This window comes from Mobula hypostoma, chromosome 18, assembly GCF_963921235.1.
Source record: "Mobula hypostoma chromosome 18, sMobHyp1.1, whole genome shotgun sequence".
Lineage (NCBI taxonomy): Eukaryota > Metazoa > Chordata > Chondrichthyes > Myliobatiformes > Myliobatidae > Mobula > Mobula hypostoma.
The window spans coordinates 10,140,247-10,161,270 of record NC_086114.1 but is presented as its reverse complement, the minus strand read 5'-3'; the positions used below and the strand labels follow the sequence as shown (position 1 = coordinate 10,161,270).

General features: G+C 43.6%; 1 protein-coding gene across 1 annotated transcript in view; it reads right to left on the bottom strand.

Moving 5' to 3' along the window:
• ttc23 (tetratricopeptide repeat domain 23) overlaps positions 1-21,024 on the bottom strand; it is an 89,607-nt gene that overhangs the window by 25,776 nt on the left and 42,807 nt on the right. The window contains exons 6-7 of the mRNA XM_063070430.1: positions 8,233-8,410; positions 3,116-3,221 (exon numbers count right to left, since the gene is read on the bottom strand). Coding sequence (XP_062926500.1) covers positions 3,116-3,221; positions 8,233-8,410 — 284 coding nt within the window. The remainder of the gene's footprint in view (positions 1-3,115; positions 3,222-8,232; positions 8,411-21,024) is intronic.

Sequence of the window (21,024 nt, the reverse complement as noted above, 5' to 3'; positions counted from 1 at the left end):
AACTTAGTGGGAGACTGTTCAATAGAACGGCAAATCCCATCAGTCCCCCATTTTCTTGCAATTTGTTCTTTCTCTCACATCTATTCATCTCTTTTTTAAATCTTTTGCCACTTAGCCACACTAGGGCCAATGTACAACAGTCAATTAATTCACCATCTTGCACACCTGTGGGATATGGGAGGAAACCAGAGAAGTTGGAGGAACCCCACGCAGTCACTGGGAAAACATGTAAATTCCTCTCAGATCTGGGTCCCTTGGACTGTGAGACAATCCCTCACAGGTGGAAGGGTGGGTAGTGCTGAGGAAGCAATGTGATTGCAGCAGGACTTAGACAAATTGGAAGAATGGGCAAAAAGTGGCAGATGGAACATAGTGTTGGGAAATGTATGATAATGCGTTTTGGTAAAAGGAACAATGGTGCAGACTGTTATCTAAATGGGGAGAAAATTCAAACATCAGAGGTGTAAAGGGACTTAGGAGTCCTTGTACAAGACTCCCAGAGGTTAATTCTGTGGTAAAGAAGGCAAATGCAATGTTGGCATTTATTTCAAGGGGAATAGAATATAAAAACAAGGAGATAATGCAGAAGCTTTACAAGACACTAATCAGACCGCACTTGGAGCACTGTCAAGTTTTGGGCCTCTTATCTCAGAAAGGATGCATTGTTGTTGCAGAGAGTCCAAAGGAGGTTCACCAGGATGATTCTGGGAATGAAGGGGTTAACCTATGAGGAGCGTTTGGCAGCTTTGGGCCTGTATTCACTGGAATTTAGAAGAATGCTTGGGGATCTCATTGAAACCTAATGAATGTTGAAAGGACTAGATAAGGTGGATGTGGAGAGGATGTTTCCTCTGGTGGTGGTATCCAGAACTAGAGGGCACAACCTCAAAATTGAAGGACAACTTTTAGAACAGAACTAAGGAGGAATTTTTTCAGCCAAAGAGTGTTGAACCTGTGGAATACTCTGCCACAGACTGCAGTGGAGGCTAAGTCCATGGGTATATTCAAAGCGGAAGTTGATGGATTCCTGATTGGTCGGGGCATCAAAGGATATGGTGAGAGGGCGGATGTATGGGGTTGAATAGGATATGGGATCAGCCATGATGAAATGGCGAAGCGGACTTGATGGGCTGAATGGCCTAATTCTGCTCCTATGTCTTATGGTTTTATAATCCTAAACACACTATTGATCTGTGGTTGAAGATGAACCACCAAATATTGATCAATAATAGGTGGTAATACTAAGGATATCATCCATCCCTGTATGGGGGGGGGGTGCCCAGGTGTTCTTGGAGAAGGAGCATGTGGTCTCTATGGGCACAGTGGGGTGTTCTGAGAATGGTGAGCTCAGTTATTTTGTAGATAACAATTATCATATTTTAATTTGAAATTGTAAATAGTTTTGTGAACTCCTGACTGTTCTATGTATTCTTGTGAGTGAATAAACTTTTGGATATTTTGTAAAAAAGGTATCACCCAGATCAGGAGAATGAACCAAAATTGACAGGTATGTCCTGCCCTAACCGATGCAAATATATACCCGACCCAGCCTGCACACAAAGTTCTGATCTCCTTCACTAACATCCTTCAGGGCAATAAATCTACCATTCTTACCCAATCTGGCCTATACATGTTCCCAGACCCACTGCAAAAGGTTGATTCTGAAATAGCCCAGCAAACCACATGGCTTTGTAAGGCTCGGATAATTAACAGTGCATCCGCCATTAACGTCTGCATCCCAAAGATCAGTAGTCAGTCTAATCAGTCCACCTTGGGAAAGGATGTTATATCCAATCTGACTTGTAGCAATTAGCGCCAAAGATTTAGTGCCACAGATGTGCTAAATCTTTATCTCCACTTATCTGAAAGTTAAACTTTAGCAGCTACTTACTAAGCTAGGAATCAGAATTGTTTAGAACATAGAAAATAGAATAGTACAGCACAGTACAGGCCCTTCGGCCCACAATGTTGTGCCGACCCTCAAACCCTGCCTCCCATATAAGCCCCCACCTTAAATTCCTCCATATACCTGTCTAGTAGTCTCTTAAACTTTACTAGTGCATCTGCCTCCACCACTGACTCAGGCAGTAATTTGAAAGTTAACATGATTAATAATAGCAGTGAGAATTTGATAGTATTTGAAGAGGACAAACATAAGATAATTGGTTAAGGATTCCAGTTGTATGTGTTGCAAATCACAAAGTCAAAGTACTTTGAGGAAGGGGGAGATGGTAAATGCAGGGGAACACAGTAGTTGAAGTTAATGGCCTCTATTGTAATGCTCTCCTACTGCCTGATGAAGGCTGAAGAAACTGGGCTCCATCAAAGGAGACTTCACTGAAGTGTATAAGATCCTAGTGATGGCAAACAGAGGCACCCTGCTCCTATTGCGGATGGTTCAAGAACTGGGGCACTATTTAATAGTTTGGATGAGATATGGGAAAAACACTATCTCAGCAGCAAAGAGTAGGTATTAGGGGACAGACTTAAAAGGGAACTGAGGGGTAAATTTTTCCACACAGAGGGTAGTGCGTATATGGAATGAGCTGCTGAGGGAAGTGATAGTGGCTAACACAACAACAGCATTTAAAATACATTAGGGCAGGAACACGGATAGGAACGGTTTAGAGGGATAGGGACAAAACTACTCTATAGCGCATGTTCTCAGTATTTGCACAGATTGTCTTCTTTTGCACATTGGGTGCTTGTCAATCTTAGCTCGTGTGTATTTTTTTCTATTGTTTTTCTGTGCTCTACTCTAAATGCATCCAAGAAAATGACTCTTAGTAGTATATGGTGACAGATATATACTTTGACAATAAATTTACTTTGAATTTTGAAATGCGACAAATGAGCATCATAGACGAGTCTGGCCAAAGAGCTGTACGACTCTTATTACCTGGAATTCACTCTCAGTCAGAATAGTAGTAATCTGGGCTTTCTGGAAGGAAATTTGGCAGTGGAGTGTGAATAATTTGCAAGACTTTGGGAACGAGCAAGGGAATGAGGTTGACAGGAATACTTTCCTGTTAACTAGCACGGACCCGATGGGTCAAACAGCCTCTACATGTGCTGGGACAAATCTACGAGTGCAAGAGCCCTTTAAAAGAGTCACCGTGATCTTCAGCTCTGCCAGTCAAAGTGTAGGCTTCCGCTAGAGCAAGATTTATTTTCCCCTCTTCCACTCCAGAAGGAGCATTAGTCAGCACAATGGAATGAGCCTGTAAAAAAAAATAAAAGAGTCTCTGGTTTACATCAGTCAGAAGGTCAGAACTGACAGCTTTTTAATGTAATACTGCAGCAGTAGATAGTAGAAACAGATCATATTAGGAGAAAGGAATAATTCTACAACATATATCCAAAAACAGGGGCTCAAAAATGCACGTCACAATATCCAAATAAAGCATTGCGTCTGTTCTACTTCATCAGGAGCAGAGTGCAGAAATAGTTCACTAACTTAAAATTTACACCAAAAGTGTGCTCAATTTTGGCCATTCTAATACAGGAAGGATGTGGAGGCTTTGGAGTGAGTTCAGATGATGCTTACCAGTATGTTGTCTGGATTAGAGGGTATGAGCTATAAGGAGAGATTGGACAAACTTACATTGTTTACTCTGATACGCCAGAGGCTGATAAAAGTTTATAAGCTTATGAGAGTCATAGATAGGATAGACAGTCAAAACAGTTTCCTCGGGTAAAATGCTGAATACAAGAGGACGTAACTTTAATGTGAGAGGCAGAAAATTTAAAGGGAATATAAGGAGCCAGTCTGTTTACATAGAAAGGTGGGTGCCTGGCGTGGTGACAGAAGCAGATACAAACATGACGTTCGTTAAGCTTTTAGACAGGCTCATGAATATACAGGGCTGGGAGGGACAGAGATCATAGCAGAAGCGATTTAGCATGGCATCATGCTCTGATCAGTTATTATGAGCTGATGGGCTGCCTTCTGTTTTATGTGTGTTATATTAGCAAATAATCAGCTGAAACACTGGCTTTTCAAGGGTTTTGAAAGGTAGAGCAGGTTTCTTAGGGTTAGATTCCTGCTGAACTGAATTAATTTCCAAGGATGCCTCCAACACTCTCAGAGGTACTGGTACAGTTCCATGCAAGCACTGGTTGTTCTTTGCAAGTATGCCACTGCATCTGCTGTTCCTTTGTGAGCCTAGAGTGAGTTACAACAGGCTTTACATCATGGACAGAGGGTTAGGAAAATCCTGCTTCCCACTCCCCAAGAGATACAGGTGAATTTTACACATCATGTGGCTGTGCCTACAAGGATTGACTGGTTCTATCAACACAGTAATGATTTGGACCAGTAGCTTTACACTGGGAAAACACGAGAATGCATCAGGATTGTGACCTGGTTTCAATTCCTTCTACTTCCTGTAAGGAGTTTGTATGCTCTCCTTTTGACCGCATGGGGTTCCTCTGGGTGCTCTAGTTTCCACGCACATTCCAAAGACGTATGGGTTAGCAGGAAAATTGGTCACATGGGTATAACTGGGCGCCACGGGCTCATTGGCTGGTAAAGCTTGTTACTGTGCTGCGTCTCTTAAATAATAAAATGTAATAAAAGCTTCAAGCTGCATCTCTGGAAGGAAATGGATGACAATGTTTCAATCTGAAACTCTACATCTGGATTGAAAGCGTAGAAGGGAGATATCCAATGTAGGTGAGGGGTGCATGTGGACCAAGGGCTGACAAGTGATTGGTGGAACCAGATAAGGAAGAGATGATTGGCGGATACAGTCAAATGGGGAAGTGCAGGGTGGAAATAACGATAAGGGCTGGGAGGTGATAAATGGACATGGCAAAGGACAACAGGTTCTGGAATCTGGTAAGAAAGGAAAAGTGGAACTAAATAAAGAAGGGATAATATTACAACATGGGTATATTTGGGCAGTGTAGGCTCGTTGGGTTGGAAGGGCCTGTTACTCTGCTGATTGCTAAATAAAACATAAATAAAGTGATGGAAGTACGCAGAGAAGTAAAAACAGATTTAATGCTTCAAGTCCCTGACTCCTCATCTGCTATTTCCAACATCCACTTTTTTTTTTAAAAGATTTCCATAATTTACAGATCTTTTTGCCTTTGATCTTTGCAATGTTGCCAAATCCCATTTATTTGATCTGGAACAGAACAAAATGCTAAAATTCCTCCACCTCACAGACTTTGAACATTTGAAAGCAGAGCACTAGGTTCCCCTATTCAGGAGGAAGACAGAATATGTTTCATTATAAATTATACAGGCCACAAAAGGAAAATCAAATATATAATAATAGCTTGGAACTCCCCCCAGTTGTGTTCAAAGAGCTCTGGGAATACATTCAGATGAGACTGTTCCAAAACTCCAGCGTTCAAACTGATGTAGATGGGTGGGACTAATCTAGCAGAAGAGAAAGGGAATATTTACTGTAATCTAATTAAATGGAGAATTCATAAATAAAAGGTAACAAGACTAATCAGGCTTAGAAGGGCAGGTCTCTATTCATCTATATTTGAGATTAAAGTTCCAATATGCTCCTCAAGCAGTACAGTAATTATACAACTTACATGCCAAATACTAATTTCCTAGCACTGATCTGTAACTTGTCCATATATATCCAGGGCTCATGCAGAGGATGTAATACATTTGCAATGTTTTAATTTATTCAAGGAAGTGGCCAATAGTGCTGCCTTGCCTATGTAAGGAAGAAAATTGAGAGTGCAAATCGTAAACCCAAGAGATTCTGCAGATGCTGGAAATCTTGAACCATGCACGCAAAGTGCTGGAGGAGCTCAGCAGGTCAGGCAGCATCAATGGAGGGCAATAAACAGCTGACATTTCATACTGAGACCGTTCATCAGGACTAGACAGGAAAGGAAAACCAAAAAGAGGGGAAGATACAAGTAGACAGGTGATAGGTGAGTCCAGGTGAGAGGGAAAAGGTAGGTGGGTGAGGCAGGAGGGATGAAGGGGAATGATGCAAAAAGCCAGGAGGAAAAGAGTTTAACTCCTCTATTACCTGCCAGCTCGTACTCTTCTCCCTCCCTCTACCTTTTTATTCTGCCTTCTGCCCTCCTCCTTTCCAGCCCTGATAAAGGTTGTCAGCCCAAAATGTTATCACGAGAAAATCTGCAGATGTTGGAAATTCAGGCAACACACACAAAATGCTGGTGGAATGCAGCAGGCCAGGCAGCATCTATAGGAAGAAGCACAGTCACCGTTTCGGGCCGAGACCCTTCGTCAGGACTAACTGAAAGAACAGATAGTAAGAGATTTGAAAGTTGGGGGGGGGGAGGGGGAGATCTGAAATGATAGGAGAAGACAGGAGGGGGATGGAGCTAAGAGCTGGAAAGTTGATTGGCAAAAGGGATACAAGGCTGGAGAAGGGAGAGGATCATGGGACAGGAGGCCTAGGGAGAAAGAAAGGGAGAGGGGAGCCCAGAGGAAGATGGAGAGCAGGCAAGGAGTGATTGTGAGAGGGACAGAGAGAGAAGGGAAAAAAAGGGGGGAAATAAAAATAAATAAGGGATGGCGTAAGAAGGGGAGGAGAGGCATTAATGGAAGTTAGAGAAATCAATGTTCATGCCATCAGGTTGGAGGCTACCCAGACGGAATATAAGGAGTTGTTCCTCCAACCTGAGTGTGGCTTCATCTTGACAGTAGAGGAGGCCATGGATTCGACATATCAGAATGGGAGGGGGATGTAGAATTAAAATGGGTGGCCACTGGGAGATCCCGCTTTCTCCGGCGGACAGAGCGTAACATGTTGACTGTTTATTGCCCTCCAAAGATACTGCTTGACCTGCTCTGTTCCTCTAGCAAATTGAGAGTGTCGGCAATGTGTGAAAAGTAAACCTAGAAGCTAGAAGAAGCCTTTGTAATTATTGTGGCTTTCCTGCAGTACTGGTTACAGAAATCCAGTATCATGGTTTGCAGCAAATAATCCCATCAGTTAGTCAAAACACCTACACTTTTTCAATCCTGTTTAAATCCTCAAGACACCTTTTCCAACTAATGAAGTCCGTGTGCATAGTCATGCTGCAGAATCCAAGTCCAAAACAGGGACTGGAGGCAATGGAAAGTTGGCCAATAGGTGTTGGTGGACGATGAGAAGTTGTAACACCTGCCCTTTAACCTCTCTTCTGGTATGGCCTGGCCAGGTAGGTAAACACCAATGCCCAGGAACAGATAGGACTGGACAGTGGTGGATACAGCCCAATGGTGTTGTAACTTTTCATTATCCACTAACACCTCTTGGACATATTTTCCTTGCCTCCAGTATCCTTTTTGGACTTGCATTCTGCACCATGACTTCATTAGTTGGAAGAGACGTCTTGAGGATTTAAACAGGGCTATAGAAGTGTAGGTCTTTTAACTAAATAAGGTAATCATTTGCTGCCTCACAGGAAATGCCCTCCCCACCACTGAGTACACTTACATGGAACGCTGCTACAAGAAAGCAGCATCATCAAGGACCCCATGGGGAGGTGGTACAGGAGTCTTAGGTCCCATACCTCCAAGTTCAGGAACAGTTATTATCCTTCAAGCATCAAGTTCCTGAACCAGACAGGATAACTTTACTCACCACAACTCTGAACTGATTCCACAACCAAAGATTCACTTTCAAGGACTGTTTACAATTCGTGTTCTATTATTTTTTTTATTTGCACATTGGTTGTTTGTCAGTTTTTGGATTATATAGAGTTTTTCTTCATACATTTTATTGTGTTTCTTCACAATAAATGCCTGCAAGAAAATGAATCTCAAGGTGGTATATGGTAACATATACTTACTTCGACTTGCTTCTCACCATCCAAAGGCCCAAGTAGTACTTCTCGACTAGAATTTCTACTTCAATTTACTTGCATTTCTTCCTACCCAGTGTAGCACACACAATTCTTCATCAGAAAACCGAACACAGTGTGACTGTATTGTGAATTTCCTGTGTCTAGTCTAAAGGGTAGACCCCAAGCTTCTATTGCCTGCCACTTCGTTCTCCATCCCTCTCTGACCTATCCATCAGTGGTTACTGCTCTATCAATAAGGAGGCCCAACATAAGAGTGGGGAACACCAGTTCAAGGCAGCAGACCCACAACTCTGACCATTTCTCTTTCCATAGATACTGCCTGCCTCGCTGAGGTTTTCCACCATTTCAGCATCAGAGTTTGATCAGATTTCACCTCCTGCTTCAGGGACATTTGTGTGCTCTGAGAATCCTCACCAGTCTCATTCTGCCACCTACCTGCAGGAGGTACTGCACTCTCAAGTCATGACTGCCTCTGGCCAACTCTGCAGCTGCCAAGTCCTGATAGATGGGGACACATGCCATGCTCTTTTCGCCCTTGTCAAGTTGCACCAGTCGAAGTGCTTTCTGGCAAGATGCCACAGCCTTGTCCCACCTGCTCGCCTTCATGTGGAGCCTGAAAAAACGCAGTGAAACCCAATTAATTGCATGAACATTTCAGACCTGTTCCAGTACAGTGAGCAAAATCTGTGACAGAGGGAGGGCTGTGAGGACAAGTTCAATGTTCAAAGTACATTTATTATCAAAGTATGTATACATTACATAACCATGAGATTCGGCCCCTAACAGGCAGCCATGAAACAAAGAATCCCAATAAAACCCATATATAAAAAAAGACCATTGAACACCTTTGTGCCAAGAGGAAAAGAAACACATCATGCAAACAATAACCACAAGCAAATAGTGTTCTGAACTGAACTGAAGTCCACAAAGAGAATACAATAGTTCAGTGCAGAGCCAAGTCAAGGAGCAGCGACCTGAACTGGCCTGTTCCTCAGCTCGGCCCCAACACTCCGATCTTTTCAATCTGGTCTGATGCCGAAATCAACGACCAAATATCGGGTTCAATCACCTTGATATGCTCTGGGGTCAGGACCCCGCCACCTCAATATGGCCTGTAACCGACCTTTCCGATTCGGCCCTGCTCTCAAATCTCCGTCTAAACATCGAGTTCAGTCGCTTTAGTTTGCTCTGGTGCTCGATTCGGCCTTCGGCATGGCGCTTAAATCAATCAATCCTTGGGTCTTCCTTACTCTCAGCAACAGGCCCACCCTCTCGCCTTGCCTTGGTTCCGCCAAATCGAGTTGCTTCCAAGTCCAAAGGACGTTACAGCCTATTATTTGCAATGATCGTTGCCCATAAAGTGTGTTTAACAAAGTATTTAGTCGTTTTCCTTTTTTCATTAGCTACCAGTCAGAAAATGCTAAGGTTCATCAGTGCCATCTTAAAACGGACAAATTAAAAGTGCGATGGAAATGGGAGTGGAAAGAGCTGTAATATTAGTTCAACTATTTTACACCTTCGTACAGCTTAAATTATTTCAAATGACCCCTTCATTTTAAATTTAAATCTGCTGAGAATCTAATAATTCCACCGAATGTTGCCACCTTGCAGTATACACAACAACTGTTGTAATAAATCCAATATATCTATTCAGAGTGCAAAACGTTTTGCTAGGCACACACATTCCAACATTATATAGGCTTTCCCCTTCCTATTTCCGTAACCTACTCCAGTTTTACACTTCCCCCAGAATCTCTCCACTTCAAGGGCTGGGAATTAAACGCTGAAACTGCCTTCCCAAACCTCACTGAACCTGTGGGAATGCTATGTTTGTGCCAGAATGTGTGGCAACACTTGTGGGCTGTCCCCAGCACATCCTTAGGTTCTGCTGGTTGTTAACGCAAACTACGTATTTCATTCTCTTTTCCGTAAATGCTGCCTGATCTGCTGAGCTCCTCCAGCATCTGCAGACGTTCTCGTGTTTGTGGAACACATTTCACTGTATGTTTCGATGTACGTGTGCTAAATAAATAAATAGGAATCCTTTTATGCTGTGAAACCAATAGAAGCAACAGACAATTTGTTGGAAACTCACTGGTTTTGGTCATCTGTACTATAAATGCTTTTGTTTTGATCAAATTTCCCATGATGCAAGCTGGATTTCTTCCTACTGCAGTAAAATGTGATATGGAGGGGGGGGGAGAGAGGGGGAGAGGGGGGGAGAGGGGGGAGAGGGGGGAGAGGGGGGAGGGGGGAGAGGGGGAGGGGGAGAGGGGGGAGAGGGGGAGAGAGGGGGAGAGAGGGGGAGAGAGGGGGAGAGAGGGAGAGAGGGAGAGAGGGAGAGAGGGAGAGAGGGAGAGAGGGAGAGACTGTATTATTGTTGTAGTTACTGGAATGGAGGGTGTAATTTCACTAAGCAATTAATTTACATCTTTCAGTAGTGCAGACACCTCATCACAGAAACAGGGAACTAAACTAACTTTACTAAGTTCACTAATTCCTCAAGTGAAGAAAGATTACTTGGTGCTTGTGGAACTTGGGGTGAGAAGATGGGGAGGATAAAAAAGGAGATATTTCAATTCAATGCCTGAATGCATGCTGCCTGTCCCTATCATCTCCAAACAAGATACTTAAACAGGTGTTCACTCAGTTAAATTAACCAACACAGTAACCTGATGCTAGTGAAATTTAATGCTGGCTTTATAAATTCACTACTCTTTACATATCATTTTTGTTTTGGATTGTTGCTATGATCCTCTCTGCATCATGCCGAGTCTATCAAAAATCACCAGTGGGTTAAACTATCAGTCTGATTCATGGAAAAGTTTGAAGTATTTGGATCAGGAACAGTAATACACCCAAAAGGCCAAAATACTAATCAGTACAGTTTCTAATAGAAACCTCAGTGAGCTTCATTGCTGAATTATTACATGAGAGATGATCCATGTTTCACAGACACTTAATTTTAAACGGATTTTATAAAAAGCAAATTATTCCATTAGATTTGATTCATCCTCAGGAGCAATATAAGGATGTAATTTTTTTTTTTGGTTTTACCTATACAGTTTTAAGTTGGTCAGAACAGGAAGTGACATTAAACAATTTTAAATCTTGAATGTAAATTTACCACACTCAATTGTTACTCATGGAAATGAGGGATGGGCTATAAATGCTGGCACGGCCATCAACGTTTATATCCCAAAAATCAAATAAGAAACAAATATAATAGGAGAAAGAGTAGGCCATTCGACCCCTTAAGCCTACCCTATCATTCATCAAGATCACAGTGAAACCTTCACATCAGAACTATTTCCCAGAACTATCCCTTGATTCCATAAATGTCCAGAAATCCATTGGTCTGTGTTCTTGAATGCCACAACTGAGCAGTCACAGCCCTCTGGGTTGGAGAATTCCAAAGGCTCAGAGGCAAATAACCACTTCCTCAATGTCAGCAAGACAACCTTTCATTGTCCTAGAACAAATCCTACACAATCAAGAAAGATCACTGACACCGCTACTTTCCAAGGAGGCTGAAGAGAGCTACACTATGCACTTCAATACTCACAACTGACTACAGATGCACAGTAGACAGCATCCTAACCTGCTGCATCACTGTACAATACAGAAATTTCACTGCAGTGGACTGGAAGGCTCCACAATGGGTACTCAAAACTGCCTAAAACATCACCAACACTAGCCTAACCACGATCAAGGATCTATATTAGGGAAAGGTGCTGGAAGAAGGCTAGCAATATCATAATGGATCTCACCCATCCTCTTCGTGGACTGTTTGTCCCACTCCTCTCAAAGAGGAGACTATGTAGCATCAACCAGGACCAACAGACCACCAGTCCTGCTGAACGGTTCTGGCCAAAACGTTGACTGTACTTTTTTCCATGGATGCTGCCTGGCCTGCTGAGTTCCTCCAGCATTTGTCTGTGTTCCACCAGATTCAAAAATAGTTACTTTCCCCAAGCAGTAAGGCTAATCAATACCTCCACCAACGATTCCCTCTAATTTATTTATTTTTTTCTTTTACAGCTGCGTGGACCAATCATTGCTCTGAGCAGGAAATTTTCACACGGACTGAAAACTGCAAAGAAAACATTATTTTCTTTTGTAAAATGTTTACTATGAATACTTAGAATGAAAATTGAAAAAAAATCGTACTTTTACAATCACTCGTGTGCCAAGCGTCACTTTATGTACATAATTCCATGGATGACTGCGGAGGTGCGTGCGCTGCTGAGGACCCGTGACTCCGCCTTCAGAGCAGGCGACAAGGCAACCCTAACAACAGCGAGGGCCAAACTGTTCTGGGCCATCAGAGAGGCAAAGTGTGCACACGCCCAGCGAACCCACAGCCACTTCCAGGACGGCGGCAACACGTGGCGCATGTGGAAGGGCATTCAGGACATCACCAACTACAAGGCAACACCACCTGCCTGTGCTGGTGATCCCTCCCTCCCAGATGCATTGAACAACTTCTACGCTCGTTTTGAGGTGGAAAATGACATGGTGGTGAGGAAGACCACCCTTTCTCCAAATGACCAGGTGCTGTGTCTTACCGTGGCCAATGTGAGGAGAACCCTGTGCAGGGTCAACCCACGGAAGGCTGCTGGACCAGACAAAATTCCTGGCAGAGTGCTTAGAGGATGTGCAGACCAGCTAGCAGAGATTCTCACTGACATCTTCAACATATCCCTGAGCAGCGCCATCGTTCCAACGTGCTTCAAGGCCACCACCATCGTCCCCATGCCGAAGAAGTCTTCAGTGTCCTGCCTCAACAACTACCGTCCTGTTGCACCACATCCATCATCATGAAGTGTTTCAAGAGGCTCGTCATGAGGCACATCAAGACCCTGCTGCCCTCCTCACTGGACCCCCTGCAGTTCGTGTACCATCCCAACCGTTCAACAGACAACGCCATTGCCATCACCCTCTACCTGGCCCTAACCCACCTGGAGAAAACAGACACGTACATTTGAATGCTGTTCATAGACTTCAGTTCAGCATTCAACACAATCATTCCTCAGAAACTGATTGGAAAGCTGAGCCTACTGGGCCTGAACACCTCCCTCTGCAACTGGATCCTAGGCTTACTGACTGGGAGACCTCAGTCAGTCCGGATTGGAAGCAGCATCTCCAACACCATCACACTGAGCACGGGGGCCCCCCAGGGCTGTGTGCTCAGTCTGCTGCTATTCACTCTGCTGATCCACAACTGTGCTGCAACACACAGCTAGAACCACATCATCAAGTTCGCCGATGACACGATCGTGGTGGGTCTCATCAGCAAGAACAATGAGTCAGCATACAGAGAGGAGGTGCAGCGGCTAACAGACTGGTGCAGAGCCAACAACCTGTCTCTGAATGTGAACAAGAGATGGTTATTCAAGAGGACATGGAGCAACCACTCTCCGCTGAACATCGTCGACTCCTCCGTAGAGCTCGTTAAGAGCACCAAATTTCTTGGTGTCCACCTGGCGGAGAATCTCACCTGGTCCCTCAATACCAGCTCCATTGCAAAGAAAGCCCAGCAGCGTCTCTACTTTCTGCAAAGGCTGAGAAAAGTCCATCTCCCACCCTCCATCCTCACCACATTCTACAGAGGTTGTATTGAGAGCATCCTGAGCAGCTGCATCACTGCCTGGTTCAGAAATTGCACCATCTTGGATCGCAAGACCCTGCAGCGAATAGTGAGGTCAGCTGAGAAGATCATCGAGGTCTCTCTTCCCACCATTACAGACATTTACACTGCACGCAGCATCCACAAGGTAAACAGCATTATGAAGGACCCCACGCACCCTTCATACAAACTCTTCTCCCTCCTGCTGTCTGGCAAAAGGCACCGAAGCATTCAGGATCTCATGACCAGACTATGTAACAGTTTCTTCCCCCAAGCCATCAGACTCCTCAATACCCACAGCCTGGACTGACACCAACCTACTGCCCTCTACTGTGCCTATTGTCTTGTTTATTATAATGCCTGCACTGTTTTGTGCACTTTATGCAGTCCTGGGTAGGTCTGTAGTCTAGTGTAGTTTTTGTGTTGTTTTATGTAGTTCAGTGTAGTTTTTGTATTGTTTCATATAGCACCATGGTCCTGAAAAACATTGTCTCATTTTTACTGTGTACTGTACCAGCAGTTATGGTCGAAATGACAATAAAAAGCGACTTGACTTGATCTTATGAATTTATATTTAATTTTTTTTATTGTGTTCTACATTTGTGCTGCATCAGATCCAGAGTAACAATCATTTTGTTCTCTTTTACACTTGTATACTGGAAGTGACATTAAACAATCTTGAATCATTCTGAATAAAGAAATTTCTCCTCATCTCACATCTTACTTTCTATACTCCTCAGCCAGAGAAAACCTCCTCCCTGCAGTTGAAGGACTGCCCATCTGTACAGAAAGGGGCTTGTTTTGCTGTGGTTGTTTTTGTTGCTTGCGTTCCGTTTTATCGTGTTCTGCATTGTTCTGTTGAGCATTGTGGGCATGCTATGTTGGTGCCAGAATACTGCATATGCCGACACTCACGGGCTGCCTCCAGCATATTCCTAGGTTGTGTTAGTATGTTTCCATGTACTTGATAAATAAATCTGAATCTGCAGTATTATGCAAGTTTCAATCGATTCCTCCCCTTTCTTCTAAACTCTACAATCCCTGTCCAATCAATCTCTCTATTCAGGCTTGCAATTCCTAGAAGCAGTCTAGTGAATATATGCTGCACTGCCTCAACGGCAAGTATATCCTGATAGAGGAGTTATCATGCAGATTTAGGTCTTTAGACTGATGGAGTTCACGCCTCAGTGTTACCATTTCAGAGGATCTGTCCTGGATCCAGCCTGTAAGTGCCATTACAAAGAAAGCACAGTAGCACCTCTATTTTAATATAAGTTTGTGAAGATACGGCATGTCATCTAAAACACTGACAAACTTTAATAGATGTGTGGTGGAGAGTACACTAACTGGTTGCATCACGGCCTGGTATGGAAACACCAATGCTCTTCAATGGAAAAGCCTACAAAAAGTAATGGAAACAGTCCAATCCACCACAGGTAGCACCCTCCCCCCCCCCACTGAGCACATCTACATGGATCCCTGTCACAGGAAAGCAGCATCCTTCATCAAGCACCACACCATCCAGGCCATGCTCTCTTTTTGTTGCTGCATCAGGAAAGAGGTACAGGAGCTTCAGGATCAACACCACCAGGTTCAGGAATAGTTACTACCCCTCAACCATCAGGCTCTTGAACCAGTGGGGATAACTTCACTTACCCCAACAACAAACTGTTCCCACACCTATGGACTCACTTTCAAGAACCTGTCATCTTAAGTTTTCGATATTTATTGCTTATTTATTTATTGTATTTCCAGTTTGTTGTCTTTTGCACATGGGTTGTTTGTCCATCTTGTTGTGTGCAGTTTTTCAGTGATTCTATGGTGTTTCTCTTTTGATGTACATGTGATGAATCATTACACAAAAGCAGAATATTTATTAAATGATGAGAGACTGGATCATACTGATATTCACAGGAACCATTGTGAGGTTCCTTCACCATGGTGAAGTATCTTCTGTGGATGCCCACAAAAAAAGAATCTCAGGGTTATATATGGTGACATAAATGAACTTTGAACTTTTTGAACTTTAATTTACACTGACCCCATTTTAAAAAATTCTTCTCACACTGTCATGAACTTTCCCAGTTTCTACCACTCACCCACACACTAGGGACAATTTACAATGGCCAGTTAACTTAATAACTGGCACATCTTTGGAACGTGGGAGGAAACTGGAGCACCAGATGGGGTGAGGGGAACCCATGCGGTTATAGTGGGAACATGCAAATTCCATTCAGGAAGGCACCCAAGTTCAGGATTGAAACCAGGTCATTAGACTACAAGTTAGTGTGTCTACTAGCTGCAACACATTGCAGTCCAGTCTTGGAGTAAGGAGTCTCAAGTTGCCTCACAGGTCCAAAGACCAAGCTTCAATGCTCAGCTCAGGTGCCTCCTTTGTGGAGTTTGCATGTTCTACCCATGACTGCACGAGTTCCCTACAGATGAACTGGATTCTGACAACACCCCACAATACTCCAGGTCCTGTCTCAAGAAAGCACTACACAACTGCAATAAGCTTTCCTTGCTCCTCTATCAAAACCCTCTCAAAATAAAGGGTTGCTCTCCTAAGTCTTGGCCACATCTGTGATTGTGAATAACCTCACCATGGTTCCTGTGAACATCAGCATGCTCCAGTCTCGCATCATTTAACAAATATTCTGCTTTTGTTTTGTGTAATCATTCATAATCAGAATTTGTTTTATCACATATACATCAAAACATACAGTAAAATATGTTGTTTGTGTTAACAATCACAAAACCTGGGGACGTGATGAGGGCAGCCCAGATGTCGTCATGCATTCCAGTCCCAACATAGCTCAGCAGAACAACACAGAACACACCAAGCAACAAGCCCCATTCCTCTCACCCTCCCACCGACCCATCCACGCACATACATAGTCCTCTAACCACAAAACAGGTCCTCTTCTGCCTCCAGCAGGCGTGTGAACACACACACACACACTGGACCCTCTACTTCCTCAAAGTAGATAACCAAATTTCCCCACATTATATTCCATTTGCCAATCTTTTAACCATTTACTTAGTATGTCCATAATCGCTTGGAAGCATTTTTATAATCTCGTCTGCACTCTGGCATGGTTACCTTCCAGTCCAGTCACACAGTGGGCCACAAGCTGGCATTTGTACAGTTTACTTAATGTTTCTTAACTATCTTGCTCCTCCACCATTAGGCTCTTGAACCAGTGGAGATAACTTCATTCAACTTCCCTCTCCCCATCACTGAATTGTTCCCACAACCTATGGACTCACTTTCAAGTATTCTTCATCTCATATTCGATATTTATTGTATATTTATTTTTTTTTCTCTTTTTTATTTGGACAACGTATTGTCTTTTGCACATTGGTAGTCAGCCCTGTTGGGCGCACTCTTTCATTGATTCTATTACGGTTATTGGAGATACTGATAATGCCTGCAAGAAAAAAGAATTTCAGGGTTGTATATGGTGACGTACATGTACTTTAATAATAAATTTACTTTGAACTTGGCAGCTGTAGTGCTAAGAAGAGTTAAGAAGAAGTAGGACTTGCCCCAAGAAAGCTTCATTAACTGTCTGAGGTTCCTAAAAGGAGCCGGGTGAAGTTCCAACTGCAGCAGCTGCATTTATTTCATTTGATCCATGTGGAAATCCAGTACTGTTCTGGAATAAAGTCATCAGTAAAGAAATGTTTTGGACTTTCCAACCCACACCTACAGGCAATATTCTACTGACTAACAGAAATTGTATGTAGAATTATGATTTACGAGGTTAATGTCCCATGGTGCTGGACAAGATCAGATCAAACACAGTGACTTAAGTAAAGCCCGTGCATCCAACCAGCATCTGTTAGTTGGATTCAACGTTTTGTCTCCATTCAAGTACTAGGGGTTGGAACAACACACACAAAATGCTGGATAAATTCAGTAAGTCAGGCTGTATCTACGGTATGGAATAAGCAGTCAACTTTTTGTGCCGAGACCCTTCATCAGTACTGGAAAGAGGTGGAAGGCAGAATAAGAAAGTGTGTAAGTGTGTGCGTGTGTGTGTGTGTGTGTGTGTGTGTGTGTGGGGGGGGGGGGCGGGTGGGAGGGAAGGACTACGACCTGGCAGGTGATCAGTATGACCTGATGGGAGAAGATGGGTGATGGGTGAGTGGATAAAATAAGAAGCTGAGAGGTGACAGGTAGAAGAGGTAAAGGGCCAACCCATTCTAGTTACCCTCTTACCCTTTCTCTTCTCATCATCCACCCATCACCTCCCTCTGGTTCCCCTCTTCCCCTTTCTTCCACGGTCCACTGTCCTCTCCGATCAGATTCCTTTTTTTTCAGCCCTTTACCTCTTCCATCTACCCCGCGCCCCCCCGGCCCCACACTCAATTCTGACCTCCAGTGCTGTTTGTGTGAAGCTTGCATGCTCTTCCCGTGACTGCATGGATTTCACCTGGACTGTTCCAGTTTCCGCCCACATGCCAAGGATGGAGGTGAACCGGCCACTGTGAGGGGACCCAATGGGGAATGTGGAATTATTGGTGTCTCGATGGGCTAAAGAGCCTGCATCTGCTTTGTATTAGTCTGTGATTATAAAGTGACAACTGTTCTAAAGCACTTTACATAAGAGAAGATAGGGCCTGGACTCTGCTTTATTTAAGCTCATTGTTGGCTGTAGAATGCTTAGGATGTGAGAGAAGCTACAGAAACAGAACTCTTCCATTATAAATTACCAAGCCCACTCAACGGGGAGCGGTCAGAAGTTCTGACTACTTCCAATTCTTTTGTTTCTGTTACCAGCTATGAATTGCATTTCCCAGATCAGGAAGCCAAGAGGAAACCAGAAGTTGCTGTAATCTTTGGAACTATAGGCACAGCCATCCTGATAAATCCAACCCAACTCAAAAATCTCACCCAATATCGTGTTACCCCTCCCCATGTCAGCTGTGGAGACAAGTCATGGGGGTATTTAAAGCACAGGTTGGAAGGTTTTTTTGATTAGAACAGGCATCAAAGATTATGGTTAGAAGGCAGGAGAATGGGGTTGAGGGGGAAAATAAATCAGCTATAACTGAATGGCAGAACGATTTCAATTGGCTGAATTGCCTAATTCTGTTCCTATGTCTTATGGTCTTTCACCCACTCCTTCCTTCCCTTTCTCTCTCTATTCCCACTGCACACTCCCACTCTCCTCTCCCCAGTATCTCCTCCTCCTCTCCCTCACCCCTGCATCACTCCTTTCCACCAGTGCCCCTTCCATCCAACACACCCTCGGTCTTTCATCTGATAAAGACTTCAGGTCTATTTCCATAGGAGGACTATCCAATACATCAGTTGGGTTTTCCCCAACGATTTTAACAGTAAATGAAAAAGCAAAGTAAAATTTAAAAAATCTCACTGTAGTGGGAGTATTAGAAATCATTTGTTTAAAAGCAGCAAGTCCTCTTTTCCTCCAAAATCCCACGCCAGCTTTCCCTTTCAAAAATAATTAAGTGCCAATGAGACAAGCTTTGAAAACAAACTGCAGGTTTCGTGGTGACAGTTTTCTCCTGTGGGGAAGTGTGGTCTGCACAGCAAAGAAACCCAATGAATGATTCTTTTGTCTACAGCACCAGTGAAAGTCAGCGGCAAATGAGCTGCCTGATGTCGAGTGACCTCATCTTTTCCCTGCATGAGTAATAAATGAAAAACTATATCATGTATGTACATTCCCTTGGAGATGGGCAGAACTAAACACAGAACCAAGTCAAATTAACTCTGTGTAGGCCATGTGGCTTGATAACAATTATACACCAAGTAGGACAGATGAGTTAAAAGATAAACTTTATTTGTTACGTGTACATTGAAACATACAATGAAATGCATTGTTCGCTTCAATGACGAACACAATCCGGGGATTCTGCTGGGGGCAGACCATACGTGTTGCCATGCTTCCAGCGCCAATACAGCATGCCCACAACGTACTAACACCTTTCGGATGTGGGAGGAAACTGGAGTACCCAGAGGAAACCCATGTGGTCATGAGGAGAATGTACAACCTCCTTACAGACAGCATCGGCAATTGAACCCTGATCTTACATCTTTTGCTGTAAAGTGTTAAACTGACTGCTAAACTTCCGTCACCATAGTTAAATTGGAATGGGGGGGGGGGAGGAAAACAACCAGTTATTTCAGTCTGCTGCTTGTGGGATCTTGCTGCACATTTGCCTGCTGCAGTCCCTACATTATAACAGGACCTTCACAACTGTGCCATTTCAGTTATGGGTTAATCATATTACCGTGGTTTTGAGACAGACAGACAGACACACACACACACACACACACACACACACACACACACACACGGCAGACCGGTCAAAGACGGCAGTGGACCAAACTGATTGTTAGGGTAAATCAGTCTTTTGTTACAGGATTAATTTACAGCTGCAGTGTTGGGATTTGATATCTCTAAATCAGTTATCCTAGTCTCTGAGTCTCCGGTACACTGAGATAATCAACATTCTGTTCTCAATTCAGACAGCATCATATAAGAACGAAAGGAAACAGCAGCAGGGCTAAGCTACTTGACCCCCTCCAGCATGGCCTGCCATTCAGTGAGTTACACAGCATGGAAACAGGCCCTTCAGCCCAGCTTGTCCATGCTGACCAAGATCATGACTGATCTAGCCTGTGTCAGCTTTCCCTGGCTCTCAAATCACCAGTCTTACAGAAAATTATCTACTTCTTCCTTAAGTACTCCCAGTGATCTCACCCTTATAACATCTGAGACAGAAAATTTTAAAAATTCACCCGTTTCTGTGAAAAGCTGCTGCACACCTTGGTGTCAAATGATCACCTGCTGATCTTGAAACCATATACCCCTCATTTGTGATGACATGACTTGTGAAACCATCTCAATATCTATCCTCTCAAAATCCTCAAGATGATGTATGTTTCACTAAGACCACTTCTCATTCTTCTAAACTCCAAAGAACACAGATCCGTTAGAGCCCAGCAGCACAGAATGGGTTAAGGAAGAAATCTTTAGTCGTCAGGAGGACAACATTCTTATTAAATAGGCCACTAACAAGTTCACTATCACTTACTGATGCCCTTATCAACATTTGTTTTGGCAGCCTCCTTTTCCACTATCACATAATGAAGGAATTTGCAGTCCACCAGCTCCGGGTGTCGGCGGGGCGGGGGCGGGGGTCATGCTGGAAATTGCTGAACAAATATTCATGTTCTCACAGTCATCACTCATACAAAGTATAGTTTTGTTTGATTTGATTCCTTACGGATGTCCCGGTTTACATAGCCTGTTGGGAGCTCGTGAATCTCACCAGGCCTCAGTGAGAGAAAGCTGAAGACTGTCTGAGAACTGAGAGTGACAGCAGGTTGCTGATGCACTACCATGTCAAAACAATTCCCCAAAGTACAAAGCAGTACAGGCTTCCATTTACAGAAATAGTCTTCCATATTTTGGAATGTACCAAGGTTAACAGCCAATGGAGTGACATCCCACCTCTAAAGCACAGGGAACCTCAGAACATAACCAGAATTAAGTACACCTTAAAGTGGTCAACCAGAAAGTACACCACTTTTGAAAGAGGTTTGCCAGGACACTGCCTGC